Raw genomic sequence first — 15,960 nt, forward strand, 5'->3', positions numbered from 1 at the left:
AGATAGAAGACGTAACACACAGATCTCTATTTTGTCATTTTTGAGCCTTTGACCTTTATTCCTGCAGTGATAAGAGGCATTATAAAGGACATGTAATCTAGCCGTGGTATCACGGGGCGCAGGGGCTGTCGGGGGGGGCAGCGGGCAGCGGGGGCTCACTGCTACACGGGGGGGTAGAGAGGCGGCAGAAGAAGCATTTGGTGATGACGTCTGCATTGTCCCGGTGCATGATAGGGAACGGCTTCTGGCACTGTTCACACTGAAAAAGAAGCAAAAAAACACGTTAGTAAAGAAACAGAACATTCTGTGGACGTGGCCCGCGCCGCCCCCCACCCCCACAATGTATGTACATGAAGGGACGGTACATTATTAAATTCTCAGTGATTGACAGGAGTCTTTACCCGACACAGCCGGGAGCCGATGGCTTTCTTGTTTTCAATGACGGCGGGGATTTCCTCGTAATTCTCTATATTCCACAGTCGCAGCGCAGAGTCCTGTGAGGATGAAGAGTCGGTAACACACGGGCACATGGGCACTGCCATCTGTCCTCACAGGGGACGTCCATGGCTCAGGCTCCAAAATCAGCCACGTGTGGAGCACAATATAGTCCACGGGTACCGCTATACACTAATCCACATACCGCCAGAATGGCCGAAGAAGAAGCGGCAGCGTGTTACCTTAGAAGAAGACATGATCCACTTTTTATTGGCGCTCAGTGCAACATCCAGCACCCAATCACTGTGACCCTAATGAGGGGACAACAGGATTCATTATTAAAGGAGTTTTGGAACAAAAATGTACAGATTCTTCCTCCTGCTACAGGTACAAGATAGATGATGGATGGATACAGAGACAGAGAGAGACAGAGACAGAGAGACAGCGAGAGAGAGAAAGACAGATAGAGAGAGAGAAAAAAAGAGAGAGAAAGAGACAGAGACACACACAGAGACACAGAGAGAGACAGAGACAGAGAGACAGCGAGAGAGAGAAAGACAGATAGAGAGAGAGAAAAAGAGACACAGAGAAAGACACAAACAGAGACACAGAGAGACACATAGAGACACATAGAGACAGAGAGAGACAGAGAGACACATAGAGACAGAGAGAGACAGAGAGACACATAGAGACATAGACAGACACAAAGAGAGACACAGAGACAGAAAGAGAGAGGCAGAGAAAGACAGAGACACAGACACAGAGAGAGGGAAAGGGACAGAGACAGAGAGAGAGACAGGGACACACATAGAGAGGGAGAGACACAGAGACACACAGAGAGACATAGACAGACACACAGAGAAACAGAGAGACACACACACAGAGACAGAGACACACAGAGAGACAGAGACACAGAGAGAGACAGAAAGAAAGAGACAGACAGACAGAAAAGACAGACAGTAACAGAGAGAGACAGAGAGAGCGAGACAGACACATAGAGAGAGACAGAAAGAAAGAGACAGAGAGAAAGACACAGAGACAGAAAGAGAGAGGCAGAGAGAAACAGAGAGAAACACAGAGAGAAAGAAAGGGACAGAGAGAGAGAGAGAGACACAGAGAGACAGAAAGACAGAGACACAGAGAGAGAGGGGAGACACACACACACACAGAGAGAAAGAGACACAGACACACAAAGAGACAGAGAGAATTATACAGACAGAGACACAGAGAGAGAGGGGAGACACACACACACAGAGAGAAAGAGACACAGACACACAAAGAGACACAGACACACAAAGAGACAGAGACACAGAGAGAGAAAGAGACAGACAAACAGAGAAAGAGAGAATGATACAGACAGAGACACAGAATGATACAGACAGAGACACAGAGAGAAAGAGAGAGAGACACAGAGATAGACGGACGGACAGATAGATAGAGGGATGGATGGATGGACGGACGGACGGATAGAGGGATGGACGGACAGACAGACAGATAGATAGAGGGACAGACGGACGGATAGATGATACGGTGATAGCTGCAGGTGACAGCATTATAAGCACTGACCTTCAGCACGAGCTTCTTGCGGTTGGACTGCACGTCCCACAGTACAATGGTTTTGTCGTATCCTCCGGAGAGAAGGACGGACGCTGAGGAGACAGAATAACATCACGGTAAGCGTCTCACGGAGCCTCTGCTCAGTATTTGCACCTCTTGTTTTTTCAGGGTTCATACTACTAAATAATGAGAAACGCTCTACTTTAATATTACCAAACCAGTTATTGTTATTTCCTTGTGTGGCACTACCATAACTCCTGACTCCGATCATCTCTTTGTGGATTGTCCATATAATAGAAACATCCCATTTCCATCGCTAAGACTTTTCTTGTGCTGCACCACTTGTCTGGAATGCGCTACCCGAGAAAATCAGATTAATATCCAACATCCACAGCTTAAAAAGTGCCCTAAAATCTCTCTGATTGGCTGATGTGACCTTAGTACTACAGACAATAAAAAACCCTGGGAGCAGCGGTGAAGTCTCAGGACTGGACCTGGGGAGGGTGAGTAAAGTGCACTCTTTTGGTGGGTTTTAAACAATCTGAAGCTCAGGGACAGGGTTTTCCAAAACAGGAAAACCCATTTAAGCCTCTGACCACATAGGGTGTCATGGCTTCTGATTTTAGAAGAATCCAGGGTAGGGATATGACAGATCCATTGTGATCCGCTGGGATCCATTATCATGCTTTGACTTGTATCTATCAGAGTGAACCTGATGAAATTAATTCCCTGAAGTGTGAACAGAGCCCAACATATTTGGCTTTCCCCACATGACTCACCATCCTGTGAGAAGACGCAGCAGCTGACGGAGCCCGTGTGAGCGTTTCGGAGATGATCTGGTCCTTTATGGCGGAATTCTCCAGTGTTCACATCCCAGACTTTTAAGCTTTTATCCCAAGATGCTGTGCACAACGAGCGACCGCTGACGCTGAAGCCGCAGTCCGAAATAACATTGTCGTGCGCCCTGAAATAAAGTGATGATAGAATAATGGTCCCGTTCTATATACCCGAGCATGGTAGTGCCCGCTCATCACTAGATACGAGTACTGAGCACCCGAGCATGGTAGTGCCCACTCATCACTAGTTATGAGTACTGAGCACCCGAGCATGGTAGTGCCCACTCATCACTAGTTACCAGTACTGAGCACCCGAGCATGGTAGTGCCCGCTCATCACTAGATACGAGTACTGAGCACCCGAGCATGGTAGTGCCCGCTCATCACTAGATACGAGTACTGAGCACCCGAGCATGGTAGTGCCCGCTCATCACTAGTTACGAGTACTGAGCACCCGAGCATGGTAGTGCCCACTCATCACTAGTTATGAGTACAGAGCACCCGAGCATGGTAGTGCCCGCTCATCACTAGATACGAGTACTGAGCACCCGAGCATGGTAGTGCCCGCTCATCACTAGTTATGAGTACAGAGCACCCGAGCATGGTAGTGCCCGCTCATCACTAGATACGAGTACTGAGCACCCGAGCATGGTAGTGCCCACTCATCACTAGTTACGAGTACTGAGCACCCGAGCATGGTAGTGCCCGCTCATCACTAGATACGAGTACTGAGCACCCGAGCATGGTAGTGCCCGCTCATCACTAGTTACGAGTACTGAGCACCCGAGCATGGTAGTGCCCGCTCATCACTAGTTACGAGTACTGAGCACCCGAGCATGGTAGTGCCCGCTCATCACTAGTTACGAGTACTGAGCACCCGAGCATGGTAGTGCCCGCTCATCACTAGTTACGAGTACTGAGCACCCGAGCATGGTAGTGCCCACTCATCACTAGTTATGAGTACAGAGCACCCGAGCATGGTAGTGCCCGCTCATCACTAGATACGAGTACTGAGCACCCGAGCATGGTAGTGCCCGCTCATCACTAGTTATGAGTACAGAGCACCCGAGCATGGTAGTGCCCGCTCATCACTAGATACGAGTACTGAGCACCCGAGCATGGTAGTGCCCACTCATCACTAGTTACGAGTACTGAGCACCCGAGCATGGTAGTGCCCGCTCATCACTAGATACGAGTACTGAGCACCCGAGCATGGTAGTGCCCGCTCATCACTAGTTATGAGTACAGAGCACCCGAGCATGGTAGTGCCCGCTCATCACTAGATACGAGTACTGAGCACCCGAGCATGGTAGTGCCCACTCATCACTAGTTACGAGTACTGAGCACCCGAGCATGGTAGTGCCCGCTCATCACTAGATACGAGTACTGAGCACCCGAGCATGGTAGTGCCCGCTCATCACTAGATACGAGTACTGAGCACCCGAGCATGGTAGTGCCCGCTCATCACTAGATACGAGTACTGAGCACCCGAGCATGCTAGTGCCCGCTCATCACTAGTTACCAGTACAGAGCACCCGAGCATGGTAGTGCCCGCTCATCACTAGTTACCAGTACTGAGCACCCGAGCATGCTAGTGCCCGCTCATCACTAGTTACCAGTACAGAGCACCCGAGCATGGTAGTGCTCGCTCATCACTAGTTACCAGAACTGAGCACCCGAGCATGGTAGTGCCCGCTCATCACTAGTTACCAGTACAGAGCACCCGAGCATGGTAGTGCCCGCTCATCACTAGTTACCAGTACTGAGCACCCGAGCATGGTAGTGCCCGCTCATCACTGGTTACCAGTACTGAGCACCTGAGCATGGTAGTGCTCGCTCATCACTAGTTACAAGTACTGAGCACCTGAGCATGGTAGTGCCCACTCATCACTAGTTACCAGTACTGAGCACCCGAGCATGGTAGTGCTCGCTGATCACTAGTTACCAGTACTGAGCACCTAAGCATGGTAGTGCCCGCTCATCACTAGTTACCAGTACTGAGCACCTGAGCATGGTAGTGCCCGCTCATCACTAGTTACAAGTACTGAGCAGCTGAGCATGGTAGTGCTCGCTGATCACTAGTTACCAGTACCGAGCACCCGAGCATGGTAGTGCCCGCTCATCACTAGTTACCAGTACTGAGCACCTGAGCATGGTAGTGCCCGCTCATCACTAGTTACCAGTACTGAGCACCCGAGCATGGTAGTGCCTGCTCATCACTAGTTACGAGTACGGAGCACCTGAGCATGGTAGTGCCCGCTCATCACTAGTTACCAGTACTGAGCACCCGAGCATGGTAGTGCCCGCTCATCACTAGTTACGAGTACGGAGCACCTGAGCAAGGTAGTGCCCGCTCATCACTAGTTACGAGTACTGATCACCTGAGCATGGTAGTGCCCGCTCATCACTAGTTACGAGTACTGAGCCCACGAGCATGGTAGTGCCCACTCATCACTAGTTACCAGTACTGAGCACCCGAGCATGGTAGTGCCCGCTCATCACTAGTTACGAGTACGGAGCACCTGAGCATGGTAGTGCCCGCTCATCACTAGTTACGAGTACTGATCACCTGAGCATGGTAGTGCCCGCTCATCACTAGTTACGAGCACTGATCACCTGAGCATGGTAGTGCCTGCTCATTACCATTCCTTACCGTTTTATTTGGATAGTTGTACGTTTTGCAGTTATATCCAACAATTTCACAGATCTGTCGGATGACACAGAACAAATTCTCCGACTTTCCGGATCAAAACAGCATCTTGTTACGGTGGACGAGTGATGGTCTGAAAGAAGGGAAGAATGATTTGGCTTTATATTTGAACACATGGAAAAAAAGTCTATGTCTATCAGTGACTTTGCACATCTATGCCAGAGGAAACAGACATGACTAGACGCCGTGTGGAATTGTGTGCACTCGTCTGCCTTGTGCCCCTGTGAGTTTGAAAGTGCATACATGTGAGTTTTGCTAACTATACAGGGTGCAGGTGCTGCCTGTGTGTAGTCCTTTGAGGACTGGGGAAGCTTCACGGACCAAAATTACAGTCACAATTAAAAGTTATACTCCACGTATTGATGGCTGGGTGTTGGACCGCAGAGCGCTGATCTCCAATTTCTACGGCTGCCCCATGGCCAATTAATGGAGTAGAGGTTCACATGCTCAATCTCTGCTCCGGTCACAGTGGGCTCTGCAGAGCCTTAAAGCCGCTTTACACGTAGTGACATCGTCATTTGTGCGTCACGGGCAAATCACTGCCCGTGGCACACAATATCGCTGGTATGCGTCACACTAACTTACCTAACGACGTCGCTGTGGCCGCCGAAGAACCTCTTTTTTAAGAGGGCGGTTCGTGCGGCGTCACAGCGACGTCCCCATGCAGGACACCAATTGAAGCGGAGGGGCGGAGAGCAGACGCATGTACGTCACTCCCACCTCGTTGCCGGAGGACGCAGGTACGCTGTTGTTTGTCGTTCCCGGGGTGTCACACGTAGCGATGTGTGCTGCCACAGAAACGACGAACAACCTGCGTCCAGAACGAGGAACGCCATTTTGAAAATGAACGACGTGTCAACGATCAACGATTTGGTAAGTAATTTTGATCGTTAGCGGTCGCTCGTAGGTGTCACACGCAACGACGTCGCTAACGAGAACGGATGTGTGTCACGAATTCCGTGACCCCAACAATATCTCGTTAGCGATATCGTTGCGTGTAAAGCGGCCTTTATTCTCAGGAATTGTTTGGGATCCCAGTACTAAGACACTCCCATGTCACCTCGTAAATTAGTAAGTTATCCCCTATCGGTCTTCTTAACCCTAAGGGGCACTTTGCACACTACGACATCGCAGCTGCGATGTCGGTGGGGTAAAATCGAAAGTGACGCACATCCGGCGCCGCTCTCGATATCGTAGTGTGCAAATCCTTTATGATACGATTAACGAGCGCAAAATCGTCGTAATCGTATCATTGGTGTAGCGTCGGTCATTTCCATGAATTGGGAAATACCGATGTTACGATGTTGTTCCTCGCTCCTGCGGCAGCGCACATCGCTGTGTATGAAGCCGCAGGAGCGAGGAACATCACCTACCTGCGACTCATGCCGGCTATGCGGAAGGAAGGAGGTGGGCGGGATGTTTATGTCCCGCTCATCTCCGACCCTCCGCTTCTATTGGCCGCCTGCCGTGTGACGTCGCTATGACGCCGCACGACCCACCCCCTTAATAAGGAGGCGGTGCGAACCAGAGCGACGTCGCAGGGCAGGTACGTGCATGTGAAGCTGCCGTAGTGATAATGTTCGCTACGGCAGCTATCACCATGATATCGCAGGTGCGACGGGGGCGGGGACTATCGCGCTCGGCATCGCAGCATCGGCTTGCGATATCGTAGTGTGCAAAGGGCCCCTAAATCACCTAATTACATTCTCCAGTCAATCTCAGAGGCAAATCAGAGTTTGACAGCAGAGATATGGTGGGTTGCAATGGAGACATCTCAACTTTTTACTTACTATTTAGGCTCTTGGGGCGGTGGGGGCTTTGCAGAAACTGGCGATATTCCTTGTAAGTGTGATATACAACTATGAATATTGATCATTGGGGTCGGAGCACTGGAAGCCCAGCGATCCCAAGAACAGGTCTGCAGATGGAGCGGATAGGCTCATGATCACTCTCTTGGAGATAGCCTGACTCAGGACTCCACTATTCCTAGCAATATGTCCAGGGATAACTTACTAACTTAGGAACAACCCTTTAATGACCCGGCTTACCTTTAACATTCATCACTTTGGAAGCGGACGTGCTATCAATGATACAGACGCCATTGTCTACATCCACGCTGCACACTACGCGCTTTCCATCTCCAGAAACGTTGCATGATGTGACAAGGCCATCCAGGCTCACCGACCACTGATAACAGAATATTAGATTATTTATGACACATCGTATGCAGAATATATGTACAGATGGAGAATGGCGTTCATTACATACCAGCACTTTCCCGGTCTGCAAATCCCAAAGCTTCACAGTTTTGTCATAAGATGATGTCACCATCCTAGAGGACAGGTATTCGGAGGAAAATTATTAAAACAGCAGAAGAAGAAGGGAACATTACCCATAATAGGGAGAATTGATCCCTATAGTGCCATTTGCACCTATGTTTGGATCCCAGCAGGCACAGTCAGCAATTCATTTGAATGGCCAGCATGTAAGGGCCCAACGGATAACATCATCATGGTGGCTTCATTAAAAATGGATATTATCTCATTGAGACAAATTTAGCTTGTGAGTCCTAATGGGGACAGTGTTGCTGATGTATGTAAAGCGCTGTGGTATATATATATATATATATATATATAATATATATATATATATATATATACAGTGCCTACAAGTAGTATTCAACCCCCTGCAGATTTAGCAGGTTTGATAAGATGCAAATAAGTTAGAGGCTGCAAACTTCAAACAAGAGCAGGATTTATTAACAGATGCATAAATCTTACAAACCAACAAGTTATGTTGCTCAGTTAAATTTTAATAAATTTTCAACATAAAAGTGTGGGTCAATTATTATTCAACCCCTAGGTTTAATATTTTGTGGAATAACCCTTGTTTGCAATTACAGCTAATAATCGTCTTTTATAAGACCTGATCAGGCCGGCACAGGTCTCTGGAGTTATCTTGGCCCACTCCTTCATGCAGATCTTCTCCAAGTTATCTAGGTTCTTTGGGTGTCTCATGTTTACTTTAATCTTGAGCTCCTTCCACAAGTTTTCAATTGGGTTAAGGTCAGGAGACTGACTAGGCCACTGCAACACCTTGATTTTTTCCCTCTTGAACCAGGCCTTGGTTTTCTTGGCTGTGTGCTTTGGGTCGTTGTCTTGTTGGAAGATGAAATGATGACCCATCTTAAGATCCTTGATGGAGGAGTGGAGGTTCTTGGCCAAAATCTCCAGGTAGGCCGTGCTATCCATCTTCCCATGGATGCGGACCAGATGGCCAGGCCCCTTGGCTGAGAAAGAGCCCCACAGCATGATGCTGCCACCACCATGCTTGACTGTAGGGATGGTATTCTTGGGGTCGTATGCAGTGCCATCCAGTCTCCAAACGTCACGTGTGTGGTTGGCACCAAAGATCTCGATCTTGGTCTCATCAGACCAGAGAACCTTGAACCAGTCTGTCTCAGAGTCCTCCAAGTGATCATGAGCAATCTGTAGACGAGCCTTGACATGACGCTTTGAAAGTAAAGGTACCTTACGGGCTCGTCTGGAACGGAGACCATTGCGGTGGAGTACGTTACTTATGGTATTGACTGAAACCAATGTCCCCACTGCCATGAGATCTTCCCGGAGCTCCTTCCTTGTTGTCCTTGGGTTAGCCTTGACTCTTCGGACAAGCCTGGCCTCGGCACAGGAGGAAACTTTCAAAGGCTGTCCAGGCCGTGGAAGACTAACAGTAGTTCCATAAGCCTTCCACTTCCGGATGATGCTCCCAACAGTGGAGACAGGTAGGCCCAACTCCTTGGAAAGGGTTTTGTACCCCTTGCCAGCCTTGTGACCCTCCACGATCTTGTCTCTGATGGCCTTGGAATGCTCTTTTGTCTTTCCCATGTTGACCATGTATGAGTGCTGTTCACAAGTTTGGGGAGGGTCTTAATTAGTCAGAAAAGGCTGGAAAAAGAGATAATTAATCCAAACATGTGAAGCTCATTGTTCTTTGTGCCTGAAATACTTCTTAATACTTTAGGGGAACCAAACAGAATTCTGGTGGTTTGAGGGGTTGAATAATAAATGACCCTCTGAATAAACGTTTCACAATTTAAAAAAAAAAAAAAAAATAACATTCTTTTTTGCTGCATTTCACACTTCCAGGCTGATCTACAGTCCAAATGTACCAATGCCAAGTTATTCCGAATGTGTAAACCTGCTAAATCTGCAGGGGGTTGAATACTACTTGTAGGCACTGTATATATATCCAACATTCATGATCCAAGTATGGGCCAGGGTGTCCTAACCCCAGCTTTATATGCATATATGAGTTAGCAAAGTCCAGGTCGCGAGAGCGCCAGTTAGCTCATATTCGGACCGTGAATGTTGGTTGTGTGAAACCGGGCCTGATAAGAAAATTGTCACCTGGTGCTGTCAGCTGTCGGATTGCACTCGGAGATAGGACCGCTGTGCTCATCTTTAAAATCACAGATCGGGGAACAGGTGGAGAAATCCTACATAAAAAAGGAAACAACAAAAAAAAGTTAAGTCAGGAAGAATCGCATTCTGTTATGGCGCCTCTGCATAGTTGCAGTTTTCCCTATAAGGGTATGTGCACACAATCAGGAAACGCTGCGTCCTGGACACGGGGGGGTCCTTACCTGCGGGGCCGCGGGTCTCCTCCGCCAGAGATCACAGCGGCTCCTGCCCATGATCAGGACTCACTATTTCATGGACGCGGCGGCTGCTGACCTGCTGTGCCAGGAGTCTCCGCCGCAGCTGCTCGTGACCACGATCAGGGTTCGGGGCGCTGCTGTCTCTCTCTGTACTCTGTATGCAGAAAGCTTGCGATTCTACAGCAAAGAATTGACATGCTGTGGCTTGGGAAGCCGCACCACAGGTCAGTTTACGCTGCGGGCCGCAGACGTAAAGTAGGCATAGAATGTCTACAAATCGCATCAACTGTGCTTGCGCTGTACAACGCAGCTTCTGGATGCAGCTGAAACATGCTGCTTCCAAAACGCTGTGAACCCTAATTTTGGGAAAGTACCCCAAGTGGTGATACCAACCTTAACATTAGATGGCATGGTGGCCACTATCATCCAGCAGATCGAGGGCAGCTCAATAGGTCAGCTGTCTATTACATCAACATGGTGTAATAGGGCACAAGGAAATGGGCTACCTAAACAAGATATCGGCATCGTGCACAGCTGCGTATAAAAAAAAATCAGTCCCATTACGTTGGTAAAATGTATCCGTAAAAATTGTATGGCACAGGAGGGACAGGAGGGTACGTGTGGCGTCCAGTTTCTTTTATCACACCCATAGACTTGCATTGGCATTTTACGTGGCCATGCTACAATTTTTTCCTTAGCTCGAATACCGATGAGGAAAAAAAATGGTGGATCAGCACTGACTTATTGAGTAAAGGGGGCTTTACACGCTACGACATCGCTAATGCGAACTCGTTGGGGTCACGGAATTGGTGACGCACATCCGGCCGCATTAGCGATGTTGCTGTGTGTGACACCGATGAGCGATTTTCCATCGTTGCAAAAACGTGCAAAATCTCTCATCGGTGACATGGGGGTCCATTCTCAAAAAACGTTACTGCAGCAGTAACGAGGTTGTTCCTCGTTCCTGCGGCAGCACACATCGCTCCGTGTGACACCGCAGGAACGAGGAACCTCTTCTTCTTACCTGCCTCCCGGCCGCTATGTGGAAGGAAGGAGGTGGGCGGGATGTTACGTCCCGCTCAGCTCCGCCCCTCCGCTGCTATTGGGCGGCCGCTCAGTGACGTCGCTGTGACGCCGCACGGACCGCCCCCTTAGAAAGGAGGTGGTTCGCTGGTCACAGCGACGTCGTCGGGCAGGTAAGTATGTGTGACGGGTCTGGGCGATGTTGTGCGGCACGGGCAGAAATTTGCCCGTGTCGCGCAACAGATGGGGGCGGGTACCCACACTAGCGATATCGGGACCGATATCGCAGTGTGTAAAGCCCGCTTAACACTGGTGCGAGTGCAATACCTTATCTTATCAGATTGCAGTAGGTGTTCAGGCTACAATAATATTATGGTTATGGAACCACTGTCCCCAAATGTACAGGTCAAGCACATACCCAAGGAGTCACCTACCCACAGTGTTAGGGTCATGAAACCACCGTCCCCAAATTTGCAGCTCAAGCACATACACCAGGGATCACCTACCCACAGTATTAGGGTCATGAAACCACCGTCCCCAAATCTGCAGGTCACGAACATACCCCAGGGGTCACCTACCCACAGATTTATGGTCATGGAACCACCATCCCCGAATTTGCAGGTTAAGCAAATTCCCAAGGGGCCACCTACACACAGTTTTAGGGTCATGGAACCACCGTCCCCAAATTTACAGGTCAAGCAAACACTCCAGGGGTCACCTACCCACAGATTTATGGTCATGGAACCACCGTCCCCAAATTTGCAGGTTAAGCAAATATCCCAGGGGCCATCTACACACAGTTTTAGGGTCATGGAACCACCGTCCCCAAATTTACAGGTCAAGCACATACCCCAGGGGTCACCTACCCACGGTTTTAGAGTCATGGAAGCACTGTCCCCAAATTTATAGGTCAAGTACATACCCAAGGAGTCACCTACCCACAGTGTTAGGGTCATGAAACCACCGTCCCCAAATTTGCAGCTCAAGCACATACACCAGGGATCACCTACCCACAGTATTACAGTCATGAAACCACCGTCCCCAAATCTGCAGGTCACGAACATACCCCAGGGGTCACCTACCCACAGATTTATGGTCATGGAACCACCATCCCCGAATTTGCAGGTTAAGCAAATTCCCAAGGGGCCACCTACACACAGTTTTAGGGTCATGGAACCACCGTCCCCAAATTTACAGGTCAAGCAAATACTCCAGGGGTCACCTACCCACAGATTTATGGTCATGGAACCACCGTCCCCAAATTTGCAGGTTAAGCAAATATCCCAGGGGCCATCTACACACAGTTTTAGGGTCATGGAACCACCGTCCCCAAATTTACAGGTCAAGCACATATCCCAGGGGTCACCTACCCACATATTTAGGGTCATGGAACCACCGTCCCCAAATTTGCAGGTTAAGCAAATACCCCAGGGGTCACCTACACACAGTTTTAGGGTCATGGAACTACCGTCCCCAAATCTGCAGGTCAAGCACATACCCCAGGGGTCACCTTCCCACAGTTTTGGGGTCATGGAACCACTGTCCCCAAATTTGCAGGTCAAGCATATACCCCAGGGGTCACCTACCCACATATTTAGGGTCATGGAACCACCGTCCCCAAATTTGCAGGACAAGCACATACCCCAGGGGTCACCTACCCACAGTTTTGCTGTTGTATCATGAGAACTTGTCAGAAGTTTTGTATCCTCAAAACAGAAGTGGCAGGAGGTGACAGCCCCGTTATGTGCCTTTAAGACTCTAAAAGGAACCTGCAAAAAAGAAAGAATATAACTGATACCGCTATAATAATAACACAATGTGCCCCAAAGGGCGTTTGTGTGAACGGAGCTGGCCACACGGTTTCTCTCGCTTTGAACAAGATGTGAACGCTGCAGCTGGTGTCTGCTGATCGTCTGCAGCGCCTATTTGCCTGGCTAATGATTATGTAGCTTCTACAGGAAAAGCCGCGCTAAACCCAAACTATTTGGTGCCGAATTTTCTTGCGGATGTCTTCTGAATTGTTGGTGTATTTGCTGCATAAGTGCACTCTCATTGTCATGCGCCCCAATCAGTGTCAAAATGGTATAAGGTCATGTGCGCACTAAATTTTCTGCACCAAAATCTGCATCTTATGGCAATAAAATGAACCAAGGACTTATTGTGTATGTCCGGTCTGAATACGGGTACATGGCGTGTATGTATGCTGGGTGGATATGTATTTATGCACTATATGGCGGCACTAGGCAAAATGTTGTCACTGTGCTGCACTCTTATGCTGACAATATATTATGACAGAAGTATTTCACTGATTTTATTTGCCACCTCAGTTCATTCACATTTTCTTTTACTCGGCCATTTGTTATACTAAATATGCACAGTAAACCGTTTACATATAAAGTTGATTGAAAAAAAAAATGACAATAATATAACCAGACAGCACCTCTCATTCCTTTTTTTGCTTCTGAATTATGAAAACAGCAATCTGATTGGTTGCTATCGGTAACATAATACTAATAATTGCAGTTATCCTGGAACTTGTACCTAAAGTTGGTTGAGAAAAAAAGACCATACTGTAACAACCAATCAGCTTGCTTCTTTCATTTTTTTATCTACTTGTAATGTATGAGAGCAGCAATCTGATTGGTTGTTATCGGTAACATAATGGTAATTATTGCAGTTAGCCTAGCCCTAGAACGTGTACATAAAGTTGGTTGAGAAAAAAAAATGACAATGCTGTAACAACCAATCAGCTTGCTCGTTTCATTTTTATCGACTTGTAATATATGAGAGCAGCAATCTGATTGGTTGCTCTTGATAACATGGGTAATTATTGCAGTTAGGCTGGAAATGTATACAGAAAAACTTGTACATAAAGTTGATTGAGGGGAAAAAAATGATACTATTGTAACAACCAATCGGCTTGCTCCTTTCATTTTTATCTACTTTTATTTAATGTATGAGAGCAGCAATCTGATTGGTTGCTATCGGTAATTATTGCAGTTAGCCTGGAAGGTGTACATAAAGTTGGTTGAGAAAAAAAAATGACAATGCTGTAACAACCAATCAGCTTGCTCCTTTCATTTTTATCTACTTGTAATATATGAGAGCAGCAATCTGATTGGTTGCTATGGTGAACACCTATTTGCCATAGCTTGCAACGCGCTTGCTGAGTTTTATATAATGACTGAGGAAAGCGTTGCGGGCATTGTGATCACCTGGGACAGTCTCTCACTGTGCCACACGGTCTCCTCCTCGCCGGGTGTCGTCCCGTTCCCGTGCAGCAGCATTTTCCGGAGTTCTCATCTCCATAGCAACCGGCTACAGTGTCCGCGCTGGGCCAAACTAGTGTGCTAATGCGCCATCTAGTGGCAACTTCGTGTAAGTGTCGAATAAATCCGGTTCTGCGCTCACCATGTAGAAAGGAGGAGGCGTGACACTCTGGAGAGAAATGAACGCAATTTATAAAAAGATTTAAAGGGATTTTACAGTGATAGTATATAATTATGAGTAGTCATAGGAGACCTTCCTCTGGGAACCCAATATTGCAGCATAACAGAGTAGCGGTGCTCATTTACATGTAGTAAAGGGTTAATTCCACCTTCATAGCTTGATATTGTAGGATAGAGCTTATAAACAAGCACTTTTGCAATTTACTGCTTGTTACAGTTTACAGTCATTCCTGAGATATTCATACTTTTGTTTATGGCTCGTTGCCTAGGAGACCGACCACTGCTGCTGACTAGCTTGTAAGCGCTGTGCTGAAGCTGGCGGGTATTAGGAGGTATCAGTACGATCCAGTGATCCTCGACAGCTTCCAAACAGGATTTACAAGCTCGATAGCAAAGAGCACTGCTCATGTTCTGATATCCAACAACAGTGGTCGGTCTCCAAGGCAACAAGCTGTAAACAAAATTAGTATCTCAAAAATGGCAGCAAATTGCTTGTATTTACAAGCTCTGACTATATCCATTTATGAAGATACGACTAGCCCCTTAAAGCAGTACCTGATACAGTGACCTCAATAGTCGCGTGGCCACATCTGGTACTGCAGCTCAATCCTAGGAGGCTCTGTTACTTTATTCCTGCACATTAGTCCATATTTGCTAACTCTCCTGGAATATGCAGCAAAAAAAAGAGGGAACATTATGGATTCTCAGAAGAGCTGGCCAATCTTATACACAATGTCATATGATACAGCCCAGGGGTTCAAATACAGGTTCAGGGGGGCATGGAGGAGGTGGGATTTAAAAAAAAAAAAGGAATCTTTGCACACCGTGGAAAATTTGGCAAGTACATATTATTCCTTTGTGATGCAGCTTATATGTGAAATTTATTTTACAGAGTTCAGGTGTCACTCTAGGTACGGGGAAGTACTAAGCGAACGGAGAAAGGGAAAGGAAACCCTGTGTCCAGTGAAGGGGGAGATTTTGTGACCCCCTTACTAAAGTTTCCACTGGGCCCTAGCTTCCCTCTCCACCCTAGGTAGGTTCTACATCTATGCGCCAAGCCGGTTCCCTGACCCTAGCTGACCCTGAAATAGGTCCTAGATAGAGAGCAGATGGGATGAGTGCTTAGTCAACCCCACTAAGTGTTAAAGAAGACTTAGGGATAACAAACAGAGGGAAGTAACAAATAAGTTATCTCCAGATGACTCAGGGAGAGGAACTGCAAAAACAACAAAGTTACTCCAGATGTATACAAGCCGACTGCTTGCACTGAAGACTTTTTAAGGGTGTGAGG

At 47.8% G+C, this 15,960-nt stretch overlaps 1 protein-coding gene across 2 annotated transcripts; it reads right to left on the reverse strand.

The window, feature by feature from the left end:
- Positions 1–50: 50 nt before the first annotated feature.
- On the reverse strand, positions 51–14,654 carry WDR88 (WD repeat domain 88). 2 transcript variants are annotated; one of them, XM_075325193.1, is made up of 11 exons: positions 14,436–14,654; positions 12,879–12,989; positions 9,947–10,035; positions 7,806–7,869; positions 7,586–7,724; positions 5,481–5,610; positions 2,772–2,956; positions 2,002–2,084; positions 678–746; positions 402–494; positions 51–259 (listed from the first exon to the last, which is right to left on the reverse strand). In XM_075325193.1, exons 1-11 carry the CDS (start codon positions 14,505–14,507, stop codon positions 110–112), a joined length of 1,185 nt encoding a protein of 394 aa, XP_075181308.1. In that variant the 5' UTR covers positions 14,508–14,654; the 3' UTR covers positions 51–109. The 2 variants fall into 2 exon arrangements, with proteins under 2 accessions (XP_075181308.1, XP_075181310.1); XM_075325195.1 differs by lacking the exon at positions 402–494.
- Positions 14,655–15,960: the final 1,306 nt, after the last annotated feature.

This window comes from Anomaloglossus baeobatrachus, chromosome 10 (genome assembly GCF_048569485.1).
Source record: "Anomaloglossus baeobatrachus isolate aAnoBae1 chromosome 10, aAnoBae1.hap1, whole genome shotgun sequence".
Taxonomy (NCBI): Eukaryota; Metazoa; Chordata; class Amphibia; order Anura; family Aromobatidae; genus Anomaloglossus; species Anomaloglossus baeobatrachus.